At 35.0% G+C, this 21,382-nt stretch overlaps 1 protein-coding gene across 1 annotated transcript; it reads left to right on the top strand.

Moving 5' to 3' along the window:
- The first annotated feature begins 8,203 nt into the window (after positions 1-8,203).
- LOC122290197 (transcription factor MYB106-like) lies at positions 8,204-11,250 on the top strand. Its single transcript, XM_043097777.1, has 3 exons — positions 8,204-8,486; positions 8,722-8,851; positions 10,265-11,250. Exons 1-3 carry the CDS (start codon positions 8,354-8,356, stop codon positions 11,073-11,075), a joined length of 1,074 nt encoding a protein of 357 aa, XP_042953711.1. The 5' UTR covers positions 8,204-8,353; the 3' UTR covers positions 11,076-11,250.
- The last annotated feature ends 10,132 nt before the right edge of the window (positions 11,251-21,382 follow it).

Here is a 21,382-nt window from a genome sequence, read left to right as displayed (position 1 = left end):
GAAATATTTTATGAAATATGTTAGATCCTATTAAATAAAGTTTGAATTATCTCAAGTAAAGCGAAATTCTCACAAACTTGGATATTTGCTTGTTTTACACCCTACGTCAAATTATGGTGATTGCACATCTACGCCGCTTAGGAAGCTATTAAAGTCTTCTAAAAAATTCACACTTCAAGATCAAGAGATTTAGATGATTGCTCTATGAAATTATAGAGAGAGAGGATAGTTTTCCTTTTGTACGTTCACTTTTTCACTATTGTTTTATTAACATAGATAAAACTCTTATTTAAAATGTTTTCTTATGAGGTGGTTAATTAACTTCCATGAAGTTAAGTGATAGTGGATGTTGAGTTAATTAACTCCTAGTGATGGGGAGTTAATTAATAACTTTCACGCCCATTTGGACACAACATGGGTCATGGGGTACCCAATACTAGCATTTCCTACTTGTCCGCAAGGGATGCCATGCCCGTTAGCAATCTCCTGATCCTGATCTCTTAATCAATTGTCCACAAAAAATGCTCCGACTTGAGTTTTTTAGCATAGTCATTCATCTAGCGTCTTTCTAAGATCTCACTCTACTTTGGTCAAACTTTATTAAGTTGTGCAAATACTTCATAAACGACTCTTTGTAAGTTTCATCTTAGCCAAACTAATACAACATTCTTTAAATTTATTTTGAATGCTCCCAAAGCATCATGATGTTTACTTGCTTGTTTTGCAAGTGCCAAAGTAAATAATTTATCTCATCTTGCTCACTATTCAAGCACCAAGGTGATCATTCATATAAGTGGACTGATCTTTGCTTGGTGACATCTTTATAATGTGTAATTTTCACATGGCATCAATTAATTAGTAATATGATATAAACACAATAATCTCACTGATGCAATAGATATTAACAGTCTTAAATGTACAATAAAGTCAAAGGTATCCTTAATACAGCATATATCAAATTCGATGAAATCCCCCACTCCTAACATGAGCTTGGAAAACATTTCTATTAGTAGCTTTAGTAAAAGGATCATCTCTCCTTGCCTCGTGCAATATCTTGAGTGTAGTAAAAATGAATATCTATTTGTTTAGTTCTATCATGATATTTTGGATCCTTGGCATATGCAAAAACTGTCATATTATCACTATATATCTTAACAGTTTCATTTGCATGAGTCATAATCTCTAGGCGTTGAAAAAATCTATCCAACCAAACAGTCTATTGTATAGCTGTTGTACAAGTAACATACTCTAACTTCATTGTGGACTAAACAATGCATAATTGTTTCTTGATACACCAAAAAATAGCTCCCCCTCTAAGCATAAATGCGTAATCTATCGTGGATTTTCACTCATCTTTATCACTAGCTCAATCAACATGTCTATAATCATTTAGTCTCATTTATCCACCCTGATAATAAAGAAAGAGGTTGGTTGTCCCACGAAAGTATAAAAAAGATTCTCTTAACTACTTGATAATGAATAGGTCTTGGGTTACTTTGACAATGACTAACCAACCCAACTGCAAAGCAACTGTTAAGTCGTGTACCCAACATAGCGCACATCAGACTTCCAATTGCACTTGCATAAAGAACTTTGGTCATTTCTTTCTTTTACTCATCATTCTTAGGTCAATGTTCTAGGATTAATGTATAATTTGGTCATTTCTTTCTTTTACTTATCATTCTTAGGTCAATGTTCTAGGATTAATGTATAAACATTCTCAATTGGAGTGTCTATGGGTTTGGAGTTGTGCATACGGAATCGTTTTAGAATTTTCTTCATGTAAGTCTCTTGAAACAATCCAAGAAATTTCCTAGATCAATCCCTTGAGATTTTAATTTCAAGCATAAAATTTGCTTCACTTATGTCCTTCATCTTAAAAGTAGAGGACAAACACTTTTTTATGGTGACAATTATCTCTATATCATTTTGAGTTAATAAAATGTCATCTATATATAAAGAAAAAATAGAAAAAACTTCTCTATACATTTGAAATATACACAATGGTCTTCTTCTAGCATCTCAAAGCCAATTGAAGTAGTGGTCTCATGAAATATGAAATATCATTATCTAAACAGTTGTTTAAGGCCTTAAAAGGAACGTTTCAACTAACATATTTTGTGCTCTTATCTCTCAACCTCAAAATTAACAAGTTAATCCATATATCTCCTCTTCTAGTTCTCTATTGAGAAATGCAACTTTCACATCTATTTGAAAAAGTTTCAAGTCTAGATGTGTAACCATTGCTAGAATGAGGCGAATGGAAACAAACCCCATCACAAGGGATAATGTTTCTTCATAATCTATACCCTCTCTCTGGATATAGCCCTTCACCACTAGTTGTACCTTATACTTGTTAATTGATCTATCTATTTGGCGCTTAATTTTTAAAACATATTTGTTTCAATAAATTTGTAACCAGGTGGAATATCAATGAAATCCCAAACTTGGTAATTCTTTGCCATAATCTCTCATAGCAACCAACCATTTATTTGAAACATGTGGACTTAGTGTTTCCTCACAAGAAGCAGGCTCATTAAGGTCACACGAAGTACACATGAAAAATTTTCCTTTAATCTTAAAATGAAACACGAGGAATGGTTCCACTTTCGCTTTTACATAGCTAAGACTCTTGTAAGTCACTTTCTAGTGATACACTCCCACTAGGTGGTAATCCACTCCTATTATCTTTTGCAATTTTAGATGTGATAATTCCCCATCCTCCTCAAAAGATGGTGTAACTTTCTCAAATTCTTGTAAGTTATAACTCAAAAATTTCAAGATTTTTCTTTACTTCACAAGTATTGGGAAAATCTTTCTTAATAAATGTGACATCACGGGACTTTATTTATGTCATTCTTCCATTAGGATGTTCACCATACATTATATAGTCCTTTAAGTTTTCTGAGTATCTTTTGAAGATGTGCTTATTAGCTCTAGAGCCAAATTTTCCATATTTATGAGAAGTAGTTTGAAGATAACCTATAAAACCCCAAGGTCGCAAATGTTTCAAATTTAGTTTTGTGTCATTCCATAATTTATATAGGGTTGAAAGACGAGACTTAGAAGCACACGGTTCAAAATGTAGGCAGTAGCTATACTAGTATCCCCCAAAATGATATTGGCAGGTTAGGTTGCACCATCATTGATTGAACTATTTTCAAGAAGATACTATTTGTCATCTCCATAACATCATTTTGTTGTGATATGCCAAGAATCGTCTATTGCTAGGTATTTCCTTTTGCTCTTATAATCCCTGAGACTCTTTATTTAAGTACTCTCGACCCCGATCAGTTCATAGAACTTCTTAATTTCATTCTTTATGATTTTCAACATCAACCACAAAATGTTTGAAACAATTCAATGCTTCAAAGCGATGGGAGATTAGATAGACATACCTAAAACTTGAGTAGTCGTATATAAATGTGAGAAAATAAGAGGCACCACGGCATGCCTTCATATTCATTGGTCCACAAATATCAGAATAGACTAGCTCTAAAGGATAATATGTCCTAGGAACCTTTCCAAAGGGTTTCCTATAGGCTTTTCCAGTTAAAAAAGGCTCACACACATGTAGGTTTACATTAGCGAGACACCCCAATAGGCCCTTTCCAATTAGTCTAGCCATTCTATCTTTTCCTATGTGGCCTAATCTAGTATGCAATTTCAATGAATTGGAAATAACGTCATCATCATTTGAAGCCATAAAAGAAAATGAGGAATTATCTAAATTCAACATAAAGAAACCATTTGAAAGAAAACCACGTCTATACAAAAATCTATCCACACAAAAGTATAGCTGAGGGCCATCAAATCAGAAAGTAAAACTAAGTTCCAATATAAAAATAACTGAAAATAGATTATATTGAACACCAGGTGCATAAAGCCCATAATGAAGAAGTAACAAGCGTTCCAGACACATCTTGAGTTGGTAGGTGCCAACTCCGAGCACTTCCTCTCAAGTTTTGTTATCAAATATAATGTATTGTCTGCTAGGTGATATTCTTCTATAATCTATGATCCCAACTCAATCTTGACCTACATGTTTGGTTGCTTTTGTGTTTACAATTCGTTCAAGAATTGAGTGAGAAAAAAAAATTTATGAACAAATATAAGTAATAAGAGAGTTGTGCTTAGTGTATACCTTTTTTACTTCAGTGCACTCACGAGTAAAATGTCCTACATTTTCACAATTATAGCACTTCTGTTTGGACCTTTCTTTGCAAGCACGCTTGCCTCTACAATGCTTTGCTATCTTTCTATCTCTTGGCACAAGACTATTTGTTGCTATAGCAGATCTCCCATGTTGCTTGCGCTTAGACTTAAATGCCTTACGCTTTCCAGCTTGGACAACAAGAAGAGTATTACAACGTGCATCTATGCGCTCCAACTATAGCTCCAAATGGAGAGATATACCAGCAGAAGTTTTAATATTTTCAATGTGTCAAAATGAACTTCATTTGCCCCCATGTTGACTTGGGCAAAGATCATATCACCATGGTAACTTGCTATTCATCAATAGATTATTACAAACAGCCTTTAGATCACGAATCAAGGTAGACATCGACCTGATCAAATGCTCAGGCATGATATGTTTAGAGTACATAACATAATGCCCAAACCTCCAAGTGAGAGCATGGAGCCTAGTAGTTGATGACCCCCCATAAGCAATTTTCAGCTAGCTCCACATATCTTGTGTAGTTCTTGAACTCTCAAATAAAATCATTGTGCATCCTACTAAACATGGTAAAGCACGTGCACTGATCTTTCTATACCCAAGCCTGATAGGCTTCCATATCACAATGAAGTTGGGAAGTATTCCCTTTCTCAGGGGTGATAGATCTTTTAGGACCTTTTGTTTATTGAGCATTTATTAGATTTTCATATTCCATGTCATTATTGATCCCATCCAAATTATCTCCTTTAGTAAGGTCAACAACTATGTTCTTAATAGTCATTATCACTACATTCATTGCACGAGATTGACATTAACACACATTTAATTTTTATTCTAAAATCTAACTAAACTATAGAGTTCCTTCCTTCATAGTTAAATCGAAAATTTTGCGAAAAACTAGTAATCATCTCTAACTATATAAGTCAGAATACCTTATCTAATTAGTTTTGAATAAAATTTATAGAGGGCCCTTAAACAAATACTCAAAACTCATGCACATATAATTCATTAATAAATAATGAAAAATCCATAATTATTGCACTAAACACATTGTGCATAGGCTCCACCTGAAATCTCATTGGTAATTTGTTGCATCATGTTAAGGTGACCTTTAAATATATCGATAGACATGAAACACATCACTTTACATGGCCTCAATAATAAAATTACATTTCTAACATTATATTTCCAAAGAAAATCCTACTAAAAATCTTCAAGTAAAACAATAAATAAATAGGAATTCCATGTTATCGATATACTTATAAGCTACACTTTATTTATTTACACAAAAATAAATATATACATTACATATGAGTGTAACAAATTATCAATGTCAATTCTATCCTTTTTAATTAAAAAAAATAATGAACTTTTAAAACATTTTACTAAAATTAATTTAAAAAGAATTTTCTAGCTCTCGACCTCAACAAAAAATATATGAATCAATTTTAGACACCAATACAAAAGTACACGTACCGTGGGTGACCAAAAAAGCAACTGGAAGTCACCGCACACTCCCCCATGTGCCTCTTACGTTTGTGGGCATCATGTTGGCTCAATAGGTTATTTCTCTGTCCTAAAATAACTTCCTAACACATAGATCATAGTCTTAAGAACAACATATGTAAATATCAAGACCATAGGAGCATACTTTCATAACAAAATATTCAAGCTTACTCAAAACATAAACTGCTTTTACACCTCTAGTTTCAAACTTTCTCATATGATGAAAAATTCTTACTAAAAACTCTCAATATGAAGCAAATGTAAATCCAACTTACATGTTAATATGTTAAATCTACATCATAAAAGATTTGACTATGATCTTGACAAGAACTTCATAAAAAAAAAAATAAATAAATAAAGAATCACACACTGTCTAGATTATTGCCTAGTATGACCTTTGCAAACTTAGACAAATTTTTCAATAATCAAAACTTCATTAAAAATCCAAAAAATAAACTAATGGGAAGTATACTCAAATAGAAATAACTTTGTTAAGAGAGTTGCTTGAGAATCTACATAAAAAGACTTTGAAGAATCCGAGCAATAAAGGCTAGAAAAACTGTCTGAAATTTCTCCTTGAGTTCTCTCCAAGAAAGTGTTTCAAAAGTGATAAAAGCCTATAGAATAAGCCATGAATGACTAATATATTGCTGAAGGGATTGAGAGGGGATGTGAGAGTGACTTTTTGGTGACAGGTTGTCAACCAAAACTATGCCCAAAACCAAGGTCTACAGCACACGATTTTGTGCCTTGAACCAGTCGTGTGATAGGGTGGTGGTGAGGTGGCGGATTACCTTTCCATCAGCTACTATTTGGGACTGACATTGATAGTGAAAGTGATTTAATTATGATGTTAAATACTAAACTAAAACTGGCTTCATTGAGGATATAAGAAACCATTTAAGGTTTCGGTTTCCACAAAGTATTTCGAGTTTTAATTAGATTCCAAATATTTTGCATTTCATTAGGGTTGAAACACTTTTTGGTTTGACAAAAAAATGAATAGTTGGACGGAAGAGTGTTTAGCTTAGGTGGCATAACCGCAATACTTGATTTTCTTTAATTTCCTTCACATTTCCATCTCATGGTTTCTCTTGGTGCCAAGTGTCTTATACTATTCACTAAGTATGGCTAACATCTAGCCAAGTGTCCAAATGAAACTTCTCTAGACTGATTTAGACATTCCACACTGTGATCTGAAAATGACTAAATTGTGTGCCACATGGTGCAAATAAAAAAAGTTACCATTCACTTCGAAATTGGTGAAAATAATTTTCCACCACAAAATCATAAATAATCCTACAAAACTAGCACTGCACTTCATTCCACAAATTTTAACTCTCAAGTGTCTTGGAAAAATCAACATGCGTTTTTGAATAGTTTTTATCTAGAAAACGAAAATCGTTTTATTGTGCCATAAAATAATAAATATTCATCTAAGATTAATGATGTAGACTGTTTCTCATTCTCACACTCCTAATTATCTCATTAGAAGAAAATTACATAATTGTGTATAATTAATTAAAAGAAAATTACATAATTACTTGCTTTCAGTTTATATATATAACAACTTAAAAAATTATAAAATATCATATAAAAAATATTTCAAAATTTAAATAATAAAGTCAATTGGTCTTGTCAGATCTCGGGTGAGAAAATCCAACCTTGAGACTAGACTGCAAATCAAATTTTCGTACAGTTTTTGAACGAGAACGACTGGTTCCTTAACTGACAAAGTCTAGACTGTTATATTTCGATTAGTCTGGTAAGTTTTTCCGGTCTAGACAGAAATTCTTATACCTTATGTAGATGTAACATTTCAAATTTTGTCAAGTTTTTTTTTTACGAGAAAAATAGTTAGGGTTTCCTTAATGTACGTAAACTTATCATAAATTCCATTTTCTCATATTTGAATTTCAGTATGAATAAAAAGGAAAAAATTATTTACAGAAAGATAATAAAAGTACTAGCATAGGACGTGTACCCCAATATCAATGCAAACTGATGAACCTAGCTAGAACACAACTTAGAGGGACCCAATTAAGATCTAAATTACGACTCTACAACTGAAAATTATAAAAGCGGGTATCTCACTTTCTGCCTGCATTTAGACCATATGAACTCGAACCACAGGATGAAAATGAGATTCAGGGAGACAAGCTCGTCCAAAGTACTGCATATAACGCTCGCGCGCATCTTGCTATCATTTCGCTTGATTTATGAGTCTGAAGAAGCAGTAGGTATCCTCAAATTTATAGGTTTAGCATTATTGAATTTTGGTACGCAAGGCAAACACAATATAATAATTGCCTAAAATCTGTACCAAAACACATCGATCAGGACCCGCAAAAATTATATCATTTTGTTTCGACACCTATAAACAGTACTGGCCTCTCCTCGCTCCTGCATCGATATAACTTTTTGAATCAAATTGAAACAACTTAATATATAATGAAATGGCCATTACTTCGTCACATAAATGCTCTAGCTCTCTCTCTGTCTCTCTCTGATCTATATATATATACACACACTTTCCTCACGTTTATTCACTGTCGATCAGCTTCATATATATCCCTGCCCATCTACTTACTGTTTTTACAAATTATTTCAGCTGAAAGATCAGCTTCAATATTCCAAGCCCTATTTTCTTCTGCTTGCTTTAACACTAGAATGGGAAGGACTCCGTGCTGCTACGCCGATGGCATGAACCGAGGTCCATGGACACCGGAAGAAGACCAGAAACTCTTAGCCTATATTCAACAATATGGCTGTGGAAGCTGGCGTTGTTTGCCACGAAAAGCGGGTTAAGTTTTGTTTTGTTTTTTGTTTTTTTATTCTCTACATGGTTTTAGATAGCTTATGTGAAATTGCTAAAATTTCGGTTTGGAGGAAAACTCTATATATACTATATATATGCATTTGATTTCCTATAGATGGTGCTTTAAATTTAAATTTAAATTTTCTTAATTAATTTCTTTAAAATGGGTTCAAAAAATGGTGATCATTGTTCTCAAAAATAATTCGCTGTTTCTCTGTAGGTCTTCAAAGATGTGGGAAGAGCTGCAGACTGAGATGGAACAATTACCTCAGACCTGATATTAAGAGGGGGGAGTTCAGTTTGCTGGAAGACAGAACCATCATTCAACTTCATGCCCTTCTTGGCAACAGGTAATCACTGAAACCTTAAATCTCCGTACGTATTATATATATATAAATATATATAGAATGTTATGGTATTATCCCAGCTACAATAATAAATTTACGCAGTTTAATTAGTTAGTCGATTATTTGGTGGATCTTATTTATTCTGCCATTTATTTTTGTGTACTCGATCTCATCTACGCTTTTGAGCTCTATAAATACATATATATGTATGTATGTATGTATGTAAATATATATATATATATATATATATTATAACATGTGAATGTATATATATTATATGCACCTTATTCCAGCTTACAAACCAGACTGCGTTGTATTTTCAATATTAAACTCTGAAACGCCATATTTCATTTTTCTTCCGAGCGAAGTGACAAAATTAAAATAAAATAAATAAAAACATGAATTTCAGAATGCCTTTTTCCTTCTAGCCCAGAAATCGTTAGGATTCTGTAAATACATATGGATCGAGCAAAAGGAATAATATTGTAGACACAAAATGAAGCTGATCATTGGTTGTAAGGAACCAATACGCAAATGAGTACATGATATTGCAATGCATGTATAGTTTGAATAATATATACTATGGATCGATCTTAGGGTAAATATATATTGTATTAATTTCATGCATTTAAAAACCACACCCATCACGGATTTGCTCCACATCCCCGTTCTCTCTCTAAAAATAAAACCTCTCAATTCTCTCTAAAACTCTCCTAAACAGAAATCGGCTCTTCCCTCCCTTGTTTCATCTAGTTTAGACCAAATGGGTGCGGTTCTTTTTTTTGTTCAAAGGGTGACGAATAGTCGATTTGTTGCTTTTCGAAGCCTTGAAACCAACACGCGCCCCACTGTAGGATGCTCAAGCTACTAATCGATCAGGGGAGCCTCCTGCAACACCACACTCGGCAGATCTGGATTCAAGGCACTCAGTTTCTTCAGACTGACCTGTCCGCCGCTTTGTTAGGATGGCGCATGTCATGCGCCCCCATGATATTTTTCGTTTGGTTTTTTAGTTATTTTGTTGTATTTTATAGTCTTTTTTCCTTCAAGGGTTCAAGGGAAGGTGCAGATCTACAGGTTTATATGCTGTAAATCATTTAATTTCCCATTTTTATTTATGGTTTTGTATTGTTTTTGTTTAGGTAGTAATAAAACCCTCTCATCTTCTTGAGGATGGGGATGAAAGCCCTCTCCTCCTTTGAAGAGAGGGATATTGAAAGCTATCTTGGCAAAGTATTTGTCTCTACAGTTTGTTTGTAGAGTTATATAAATTAAGATAATACCAATTTCAAAGGAATTTGAATGCAGGTCACAGCTGTTCCTAATTTTACTTTCACTAATAAAGATTTCTATTTATCAAAAACAAAAAATTCATGCATATATTTTTTTTATTTTTTTATTTTTATTTTCCACCAGATGGTCCGCTATAGCCACACACTTGCCAAAGAGAACTGAAAACGAGATCAGGAATTACTGGAACACACATCTTAAGAAAAGGTTGGCCATGATGGGCATCGATCCAGTTACTCACAAGCCAAAAGGCACCGTCCTCGAGTCTGCAAATGGTGACCCTAAAAACGCATCCAATCTTAGCCACATGGCTCAGTGGGAGAGCACTCGGCTTGAGGCCGAAGAAAGACTAGTCCGAGAGTCACAGTTATGCTACCAATTATACGATCTGCCGCCAGGCTTTTCTTCAGGAAGATCATCTGCTGCAGCCTCGGGCATGCTACTCAATCAAACAACCACCAGTAAACTCGCACCTCCCCGTTGCCTTGACGTTTTGAAAGTATGGCAAAGCGTGATGTTAGAGTCAATGCTAGCTGCAGGAAATGATCGTCATGGTGGTGGCGGCGATTCTGCAGGTTCCTTTTTCGGTCTTGGCATGGGTGGCAATTCATGTGATATTGCCTCTGATCAGGCATCTGCATTAGGTTTCTTAGAGATCAACGCAAGGGATCAAAAGTACTTAAATGAATTCAGTGAAATATCAACCATGCAGCTCCACAAGATGAATCTGGCTACTGGGCACAACGTTGGAGATCATCATCAGCATCATCACGCTGATGGTGTTTTTAATAATATGGGCAATCATATGTTATCTGCAAACAGCTTGATTACTGGCAGTAATGCTGGAAGTGGATCATCAAGTAATGCTGTCGAGGAACGTGCAAGAAATGAGGATAATTATTATTGGCATGATATCATTAATATGGGGGATTATTAACTTCAAAGAAATGACCAGTCGTTTGAAGTAATGTAGCTATCTAGCAAGCTGGGTACGTATTTTCCTGACAGCCAACGTACGCCTCCAGTGACCTCCCTCTTAATTAATGCTACTGACTCTTTTTTTGTTTTTTCCTTACGTTGTAATCAATAATCAGAAATCGACATTCAGATCAGTTATTTAAGTTGTACGTGTTCAAACCCTGCATGCGCTAGCTGCTGCGACCTTAGTACGACCTTAGTATTTATGATTCGGATACTTTAATTTGGTCCCGCATGTGGTCATAAATGTACGACCCAAACAATTGTACCCCTGCAGGCAGAAAATTAGAACAACATATATGTTTAAGAATTAGGGGGCAAGAGGAAAGGCTGGAAAGCTAATAAGAATGCCGGTAAAGACAAAAATATGATCACCGCTGGAAATTAGAGCAAAATGATCTAGCTTATATAGATCATCATCTAATAATATTTATTGGAAGTTGCAAAATGAAAGTTCTCTAAAACTCTGAAGAAAATGAGATATTTAATTGGGTCCATGTTTTAAACATTTTTCAACTTTTCTCAGCTTTATTTCCAAACATACTATAAGTTTAATTTAAAAGTATTTTTTACTTCAACTTTCATCCAATCAATGCTCCAACAAAATATCAATAGTAGTAAATACGAGGACTATTCCAAACTCCAAAGCAAAAATGCTCTTAAAAAACCATATTCAAACTCCTTTAAAAAAAAAAATAGTCAAAACCTAATAAGTTAAAAATAAAACTCTCAAAGTTCTTAAATGGAATAACATGCCTAAAAATAGTGAAAACCTATTAATAAACCCTCACTTATAGCAGAGAAAAAACGTGATTACATTTCAAGCATCGGGGGATTTATACAATTGCAAAACCCAGCATGCAAAAAAAGGACCAACCTAAACGAAAATAAAACGTAGACCGAAAATAAAAGAACACCTCTAAACATGCCTAAAAGAAAGGCTGGAATAAACCAAGAAAGACTAATACAACCGTAAAGAGGGCAAATCAGAATAATCCATATGAATCACACCTTTTAACAAACGAGGAACATCCGCACTTGAATTCCAATTAGACACCTGCTCCTTGTTTAGCTAGCCAGTTAGCCATTTTATTACCTTATTGAAAAACATGATTGACAATGCAATCTAGAGAATTCAAAATATCAAAGGCTTCCAACTAGAATTCCTCTAAATACCACACTCCACAATGTCTATTTTTCCACCATGAAATGACATTAATTCATAGAGTCAAGTTCAATTTGTACAAAGTATAGACCCAAAGCTTGACACATTTTAAGCCCATGTATAAGAGTTAATAATTCCGCTTTATTGTTAGAGGCAATTCCAATATGAGATGCAAAAGCGTGAATTAAATGACCTTGCTCGTCTCTAATGATACCATTGCCAATACCTAAAGGACCCGTGTTGCCAAAGTTGCTTCCATCTGTATTAAGTTTAACATAGCCTAAAGCAGGTCGACTCCATTTAACAACTTTACATTGGTGGATTAAAGGAGCTACCATAGGGATGTTTAAAGAATTAAGCACTTGCATATCAAAGGATGACAATCTAGAGACTTTATGGATGTTCTTGCAAAAACTCCCAATCCAATATTTTATAGAATTCAAAACAACCGAATTAGGTTCACGAGATCCTTCCATGCGTGCTAGACACCGACATCTCCAAAGTCTCCAGGTAATAATCACAAGAAAAATCCCCAAAAGTAATCCAACATGAGTAGAAGAACTTGCTCAATGGAACCAAGATTCAACAGTATCCTTCCAATTTTAGCCAATCGGTATTCCAAAAAGAGCACCAAGGAACCTCCATATCTGCTTGGGAAAATCACTATCAAACAACACATGATTTTGATCTTCATAATGACCTGCATCATAACAATCACAACAAGAAACAATCGGAATGCCAATACGGCAAATACAGTCATCCACACTCAAGGTCGAATTCTATGCTTTTCATATAATAAAGGACATTTTTAAAGGTAGCACTTTATGCCACATCCAAGAATGCCATCGAAGATTAATTAGTCCCCTAGATTCGAATGCAATCCCAAGCCAATTTGGTAGAAAAAGCACCATTATATTTTTTTAGTCCAAATTAATACATCCGAGCCAACTTTTGACATTGCTGAAGATTGCAAAATTTCCTGACAACCAATGCCTCTAGTGATCTTCCCCCTCTTAAATCCTACAGATTTTTTTTTTTTTTAAATCCTTACGTTGTAATCAATAATCATAAATTGACATGAGTTATTAAGTTGTACGTGTTCAAAGTACTGTAGCTGCATGCGCTGCTGCGACTTTAGTAATGGTATTTATGATTAGGATACTTTAATTTGTTCTTGCATGTGATCACAAATATATATGATCTGATTCATATTTACAATTTTAATTATAAATATTATAGAGAAGAACAGAATTCAAGATTTTTTTTAAATTTTTATCCGAATTTAAAGGCTTGGTGAAGATCGAAAGATCACAAACACATAAAAACAAGTTTTATAATATTTATTTATATACCAGCTTGAATCAAAGTACTCTTGTAATTAACACTTCGATCAACTAACAGCTAGAAACAAAATGTCATTGAATTATATATATAAATTACATGATTTGCCGACAAAAACAAGAATTAATCCAGTAATATATATATATATGATTTTACAGGAAAAAGAAATAAACGTCCGTACGTCCCAAACAATTGTACCCTGCAGGCAGAAAATTAGAACAACATATATGTTTAAGCATTAGGGGTTGTAAGAGGAAAGCTAATAAGATTAATGCCGGTCAAGACGAAAATATGATCGATCATCATCTAACAATATTTATTAGAAGTTGCAAAATGAAAGTTCTCTATAACTCTGAAAAGTATGAGATTTTTAATAGGGTTCATATACAGTAGTACTACTTAGTATCACCCATAAAAGTTAAGGGCCAATGTATTTTTTAAACATTTCTCAACTTTAATTTTCTCATAGCTTTATTTCCAAACATCCAATAAGTTTAATTTAAAAGTATTTTTTACTTCAACTTTCATCCAATCAATACTCAAACAAAATCTAAATAGTAAATACGCTGACTATTCCAAACTCCAAAGCAAAAATGCTCGTACAAAACCATATTCGAAGTCATTTAAAAAAAAAAAATAGTCAAAACCTAATAAGTTAAAAGTAAAACTCTCAAAGTTCTTAAACGTAACACCCTGCCCTGTTAAGACTTAACCATTAACTCCGTTAATCTTAGTTAGTGTAAGTTGTTATTGTTGAAAAAGATTTTTTTTTTTTTTTTAGATTATTTTAGCATGAGAATCACATTTTGTATTATTGGAAGATCTCTAGTATTTTATTTTGGATTAATTTTCAAGAAACCAATAGGGGAATGACACTTGGCATCCTTAGTGGGCTAAGCTAAAAAGGTTAAGTATGGGTGGATTTAGGTGTGAGTCCAATAGTAAAGGGCATTGATCATAATTAAACTTCTAACTTGAGTTAAGGGCATTAATCAACTTACACATGATTAGTAACCTCTAAACCATATTTTAAGCTTAATTTTTCTTCAAATTATTTCCCACATCTTTTGATCTGAAATTTATTTGATTTTATTATTGATTTGCATCATTCTTAGATCAAATTAGAAATTTAATCTTGACTCAACACATGTCAATAGAGGCAAATACATATCAATGCCCAAATCACCACAATCTGCACACATATACACCTTTATGCACATTGCACCAATTCAGTCCCCTAGCCCATGCCTTTTGCACCTTTTTCTCAATGAAAATTTCACTACTCACACCTCATCTAATCCCCAATGGTTCAGTTCTAGCACTGGGAGAAATTCTTTCAAGAAACCGAACCAAAGTCTAACCATTCCCTTAGCTAGGAAAACTAGTTGGAACCAAACCGAGTGTCATGGTGTTTTTGTTTGATTTTTCTACTCTACCTTGAGCCAACACCACACGCCGCCACCCCTCCCCACCAATCTCCAGAGAATCCTAAAAGCACCCATGAGCATGTTTGTCTTTTAATCCCCCAAAGAACACCATGTTAGGCCCAAAGGCTTGGTACTCATGTCACTTGGCAACCACTACACTTTGCTTCCTTCCTATTTTCTGCACACACTTGATCACCAAGCATCATTCTTTCACCTGAAAATCCATCAAAATATAGATATTAGAACTATAAAACAAATCCAAGAAGATGAGACAAGCAATGGATGAAAATCTGGCCAGCTTTTGAAATCCCTACCCATCAGCTACAAGCATGACCTCACTTGCTTTCTTTCAATTTTTGTTTTTATTTTCTACACCATGGCAACACTTGCACCCACATGACTCAATGTAGCACCTGAAAAGGAAGAAATGGTGGAGATTTGAACACTATTCACTTGCAAAAGTGATGACACAAGCTAATTTTTTTCCACACCACATTCCACTGCCCACTCAACCAATCACCAAGCCCTTCTTCATCCAAGGCTAACGTCTCCTCCACTATTTAAGCCTATAAATACCTCTCTCACTTCTTCATTTCTTTACACCTCTCCTCCAAGCATTCTCTTAAGTTCTTTAGAGCAATTTCTCCCCTTAGTGTGCATAGGAGTGAAACCGAGTGAGTTTTGAAGTGATTCTTGAAGTGAGTGTGTTTGGGAGCTTTAAGGGGCACAATGTGACGCCCCCAAATCCGACGTATGGACACAGAGAAATCGAGACTTTGGGATGATGACAACATGGGTCACCACCCTATCGCCAAGTGCCAAGTGTGTGTACATGCAACAAGTGTGCAAGAGAAAACACGCAGCGGATAAACAAGTCATATAACTAAGTACCATAATTTTTCTATATTTAATACAAAGCCGTTCAAAACATACATAATAAAATATTACAAGCCACAAATATGTTTAAAAAACCAACTACAAGGCATAAACTTCAAATCAATACTCCGGTAGAGCCGCCTCCTTGGGCTCAGCCTCCTTCTCCTCCTCGATCTCTGCATCAAAATCTACGGTACCAAAATGGTGCCGCAGGTAAGTGACCGATGCAAAACTGCAAATGCACAGTATCATAATTTTATAGTAAAGTAATAAGAAGAGTATCATTCTCAGGGATTAGTACCTTACGTTTGCCAAATACCAAAATTATACTAAACTTGATTTTATCTAGATTAATCACTAAGATTTTTGTAGTTGCAATTTAAACTAAAATCGACTCAAAGAAAAATATGCAAAGGACATAAAACTGACATTCGAAGATCAACTTAATGGGGAGGAAAACTTCTAGGAAATCGATTTCACCTAATTCTTCACTATGCTTTTCTCATCCAGCTAACTTAATTTAAATCTCTTTTGTCTATTAGCAAATCTCTAATTCATCCAAAAGCCTCTTTCGATAGTCAATTGGAATTGACTCTTGGTTATCAATTCAGACAAGAATATGCAAATTCAATAATCAAGGACGCAATAAGACCAAAGATTTAATTACTACATAGGTTCATACAAGTCTTTCGATCTCTATAATTACCTATGCTGAAATATCCAAGATCTACCCTATGATTCCCTCTTTCGATAGCAAATCACAAGATTAATTATCATCTAATCAATGGCCAGTTAATTAGAAGCAATAAACTCAGAATACATAAGATAAACAAAGAGAGAATTGCATTAAATTAGCATAGACAAACAAGCATAGTTCAGAAATAGGTTACATCGTTTTCCTATAATAAAGTAAATTTAGCTCATGCTAAAAATGGAATTCAACATAAACGAATTCACCATAATTGTTCTGAGAAGATTGGAAGAAAATAAACACTGAAAAATCCTCCTTGCAGCCGCAACTCGTCTTCAAAAGCTCAAGGGAACGATTCAACGCTTTTCTCCCGTCCGTTCTCGTGTATGATTCCCACGTACGTGCAATAATTGGAATTTCCTCTCCAAAACAGATGATTTGAATCCCTCTAGCTATGTTTTTCTGTCCCAAAAAGTGTTCTCCAGTCAAAAAGCACGGCCATAGGGTGAAAAATCCCTTTTTATATCGTCTGACGGCGGAAAACCCTGGATCTGTCAAAATACGATGTTCGCTCGAGTGGGGTGTCGAGCGCACGTCGAGCGTTCGACTCTGCCTGAGTTCGCTCGAGCGTCCTATCAAGCGCACATCGAGCTTTTGACTCTGTCTGATTTCGCTCGAGCGGCCAATGTCTCCGCTCGAGCGATCTTTGTTTTTCAGCAACCCGCTCGAGCTCCCTGTCGAGCGGTAGTCGAGCGTTTGAATCTACCTGAATTCGCTCGAGCGGCCAAAAGCCTCCGCTTGAGCGAACTTGTAAAATTTGCAATCCTAAATTTTTGCAAGTCATCAAATACCCCCAAACATACAACTTTGTTTGTCCTCAAACAAAAAGAAAAGCAAATGATAGTTTAGACAATATCAACTCGACCCGACAGAGAAGTATCATCACTCACCAAGCTTTTATGAATTTAGATTTCATCTCTAATATCTTACTCTTTTAACAACAAAGATAGGAAGAAAATCAATCAAAAAATTTACAATTTGTCAAGCAAGAGTTAGGCGTTTACTTCAACCTAAAGCTAAGACCTTAAGTGTGTGTGTGATATAGTCAATTTAACCTCAAACCACCTGCAAACTCAGATAAAAGTAGAACAACCAAAATCAGAAGAATTCTCTTAAAACTTAACCCCATAAGTCCAATTTTCAGAAATGCTCTCCACTAATGTAGTCAATACCAAAATCAGAGATCAAAAGGTCTTTAATAAGGTTGTAATAATAGGCCACAGGGTGAGGGTTAAGAAAGAACTGGATATGGAAAATCAAAACAAACTGGGAAAATACTTAGTGAACAGAACACTAAAAGAGAAATCCACATGATTCAAATCATAGCTCTTTCTTGGCAATATGCTCATACTTGTGGCATTATTATTGTTGTAATCACTGATGTAATACCAACAATTCCCTTAACAAAATTTGAGGTAATTCACACTCCGCTTAGCGACTTCTTTTTCTTTTTCTTTTCTTCTTCTTCTTCTTCTTCTTCTTCTTCTCTCTCTCTTTTTTTTTCTTTTTTTTTTCAGTCACTTCCTTTCTTCTTCTTTTTCTTCTTCTTCTTTGATCAAACAAAACAAACATAATACGGTTCATCATGAAATCAATTTTTCTCTTTTAAATGTAACTCTCCACCAAAGTATTTTCTCAAACTATCAAAGGTAGATTCATTGTTTTTCAGGCTTAGAGCTGGCATGGTTTATGTAGTTCAAAGAATAAATAAAGGCTTATGAAGGCTCAAGGGGGTTGACTATGGAAACACACCATGTAATGATGGCATGACATTTAGGAAGGCTGGGAAAGCTTTTTGGTTATGCCGAAGAAATGCCTAGATCATTTCTCTAATATTTGGTCTCAACTAGGATTTCGCCTCAAGGACCCATCAACGGATTCTAGAGCAAAGCAAAATCGAACCTCCCTCTTTCAATTAATTCAACTTCTTCTCTTCATAAGCAAAATGGAGTAAGAGAAAAACGACTATGTGCTCAATTGTGTTCAAGGTCAAAGATTTAAACCAAAGTACCCACAAAACTTCACTTGACATAAAAGAAATTTTTGAAATTTTTTCTCAAAACCATCTTCAATCACAAATTTCAAAGTCATAGAAAATTCAATCTTACTCCAATGCATGCTTGGTAAGAGAATCAAATAACCCATCAACAACCAAAGACTTAGAAAACAAGAGGATCAAATGATTATAGGAGTTTACACCCCCAAACTTAAACTAAACAATGTCCTCATTGTAATGCAAAAGTAAAAAGGATTGCAGAAATAAAGGAACTTCCCTGGTTTCATGGTGAATCTTCCGTGGATTAGAATTTTTCAGCTCTTTATTCATGCTAAATAAACCTGCATAAAAAATCAATTTATTAAAACTTAAATAAATAAAGATAATAAAATAAATGAAAGAATGAAAGATAGATCTATGGGTTGCCTCCCATAAGCGCTTGTTTTAAAGTCTACAGCCAGACTTTTCAATCATCATCAATTAGGCTCTCCAAGAGGAATAAATGCATAGTTCCTCTCCATTTGCTCTCCATAGTAGTGCTTCAATCTCTGACCATTAACTCTGAAAATGTTCCCAGTCTTGTCCTTCAAATCTACTGCTCCAAAAGAGAAAACTTCATGAATTGTATAAGGACCCGTCCATCTTGATTTCAACTTTCCTGGAAAGAGTTTGAGTCGTGAATTGAAGAGTAAAACTTGTTGTCCTGAAGCAAACTCTCGCCTAAGAATCTGTTTGTCATGCCACTTCTTCGTCTTTTCTTTATAGATCTTTGCATTTTCATATGCATCATTCCGGAACTCTTCCATCTCATTCAATTGAAGAAGTCGCTTTTCACCTGCTGCCTTCAAATCAAAATTAAACTTTTTTACAGCCCAATAAGCTCTATGCTCCAACTCTACAGGAAGATGACATGCCTTTCCAAACACTAATCGGTATGAAGACATCCCGATAGGTGTTTTAAAGGCTGTACGGTATGCCCACAAAGCATCATCAAGCTTCTTCGCCCAATCCTTTCTATTGATTTTGACCGTCTTCTCAAGGATGTTCTTGATCTCTCTATTTGAAATTTTAGCTTGACCATTAGTTTGAGGATGGTAAGCAAGTGCTATCTTGTGCTTCACACCATATTTAGAAAGAAGATTCTCAAACAACTTGTTGCAAAAGTGAGTCCCTTTATCACTAATAATAGCTCGTGGAGTGTCAAATCTTGTGAATATGTTCTTGTGCAGAAATTTGAGCACTACCTTTGCATCATTTGTTATTGTAGCAATTGCTTCCACCCATTTTGACACATAGTCAACTGCTAATAAGATATAAGCAAAACCAAAAGAAGGAGGAAAAGGCCCCATAAAATCTATTCCCCAAACATCAAACAACTCAACTTCTAAGATACCTTTCAGTGGTAACTCATGACGCCTTGAAATATTTCCCATACGTTGGCACCGGTCACAAGTTTTCACCAAAGTGTAACTATTACGAAAAATAGAAGGCCAATAGAACCCACTTTGAAGTACCTTAGCTGCTGTACGGGTGGCTCCAAAGTGTCCTCCATATGATGATGAATGGCAATGATGGAGGATGTCTTATATCTCTTCTTCTGGCACACATCTCCTAATGATTTGATCAGGGCATCTTTTGAACAACAAAGTCTCATCCCAAAGATAATAATTCACATCATGCAAAAATTTCTTACGTTGATGGTAAGTAAGATCTGGTGGTAAAACTTTACAAGCTAGATAGTTAACAATATCAGCATACCATGGAAGCTTGATCTAACATGCAAACAACTGCTCATCAGGGAATGCCTCTTGAACTACTGAATCTGGTCTTTCTTCCTCTTGCTCTAACCGAGAGAGATGGTCAGCCACTAAATTTTCACTTCCTTTCTTGTCTCGAATCTCCAAGTCAAATTTTTGAAGAAGGAGGATCCAACGAATTAGCCTTGGCTTAGCATCCTTCTTGCCAAACAAATAGCGAAGTGAACACTATCACCTTTGTACCAATGAGGTAGGACCGAAATTTGTCACAACCAAACACCACAGCAAGCATCTCCTTCTCAGTTGTCGTATAATTCAATTGAGCTTCATTCAATGTCCGGTTTGCATAATAGATGGCTCTAAACAGCTTGTCTCGCCTTTGCCCCAACACTGCTCCAATTGCAAAGTCACTTGCATCGCACATAACTTCAAAAGGTTGACTCCAATCAGGCACAATCACAATTGGTGCTGAAATTAGCTTCTCCTTGAGTGCATTAAAGGCCTGCAAACAAATAATATCAAAGTCAAATGCAGAATTTTTCTCAAGAAGATTACATAAAGGTTTAGAGAGTTTAGAAAAATCCTTGATAAATCTTCTATAAAATCCCGCATGTCCCAGAAAACTTCTGATTCCCTTCACATTCTTTGGAGATGGTAGTTTCTCTATGGTTGCAATTTTGGCTCAATCCACCTCAATTCCTTTAGATGACACTCTATGGCCTAACACGATCCCTTCTTGAACCATGAAATGACACTTCTCCCAGTTTAGGACTATAGATTTTTATCTTCACATCTCTGCAAAACAAGAGCTAAGTTATGCAAACAATGATCAAAAGATGTACCAAAAACTGAAAAGTCATCCATGAATACTTCCATTATATCTTCCACCATGTCAGAAAAAATAGCCATCATGCAACGTTGAAATGTCGCAGGGGCGTTGCACAATCCAAAGG

The sequence above is a fragment of the Carya illinoinensis genome, chromosome 12 (assembly GCF_018687715.1).
Source record: "Carya illinoinensis cultivar Pawnee chromosome 12, C.illinoinensisPawnee_v1, whole genome shotgun sequence".
Classification (NCBI taxonomy): domain Eukaryota; kingdom Viridiplantae; phylum Streptophyta; class Magnoliopsida; order Fagales; family Juglandaceae; genus Carya; species Carya illinoinensis.
This window is presented reverse-complemented; position numbering and strand designations above follow the sequence as displayed.

Bases quoted from the DNA above. Each gene is read 5' to 3' on its own strand.
- LOC122290197 (XM_043097777.1), top strand. From the start codon at position 8,354: ATGGGAAGGACTCCGTGCTGCTACGCCGATGGCATGAACCGAGGTCCA. The intron at 8,487-8,721 runs GTTAAGTTTTGT...GTTTCTCTGTAG, and splicing joins TTGTTTGCCACGAAAAGCGG to GTCTTCAAAGATGTGGGAAG. The intron at 8,852-10,264 runs GTAATCACTGAA...ATTTTCCACCAG, and splicing joins CATGCCCTTCTTGGCAACAG to ATGGTCCGCTATAGCCACAC.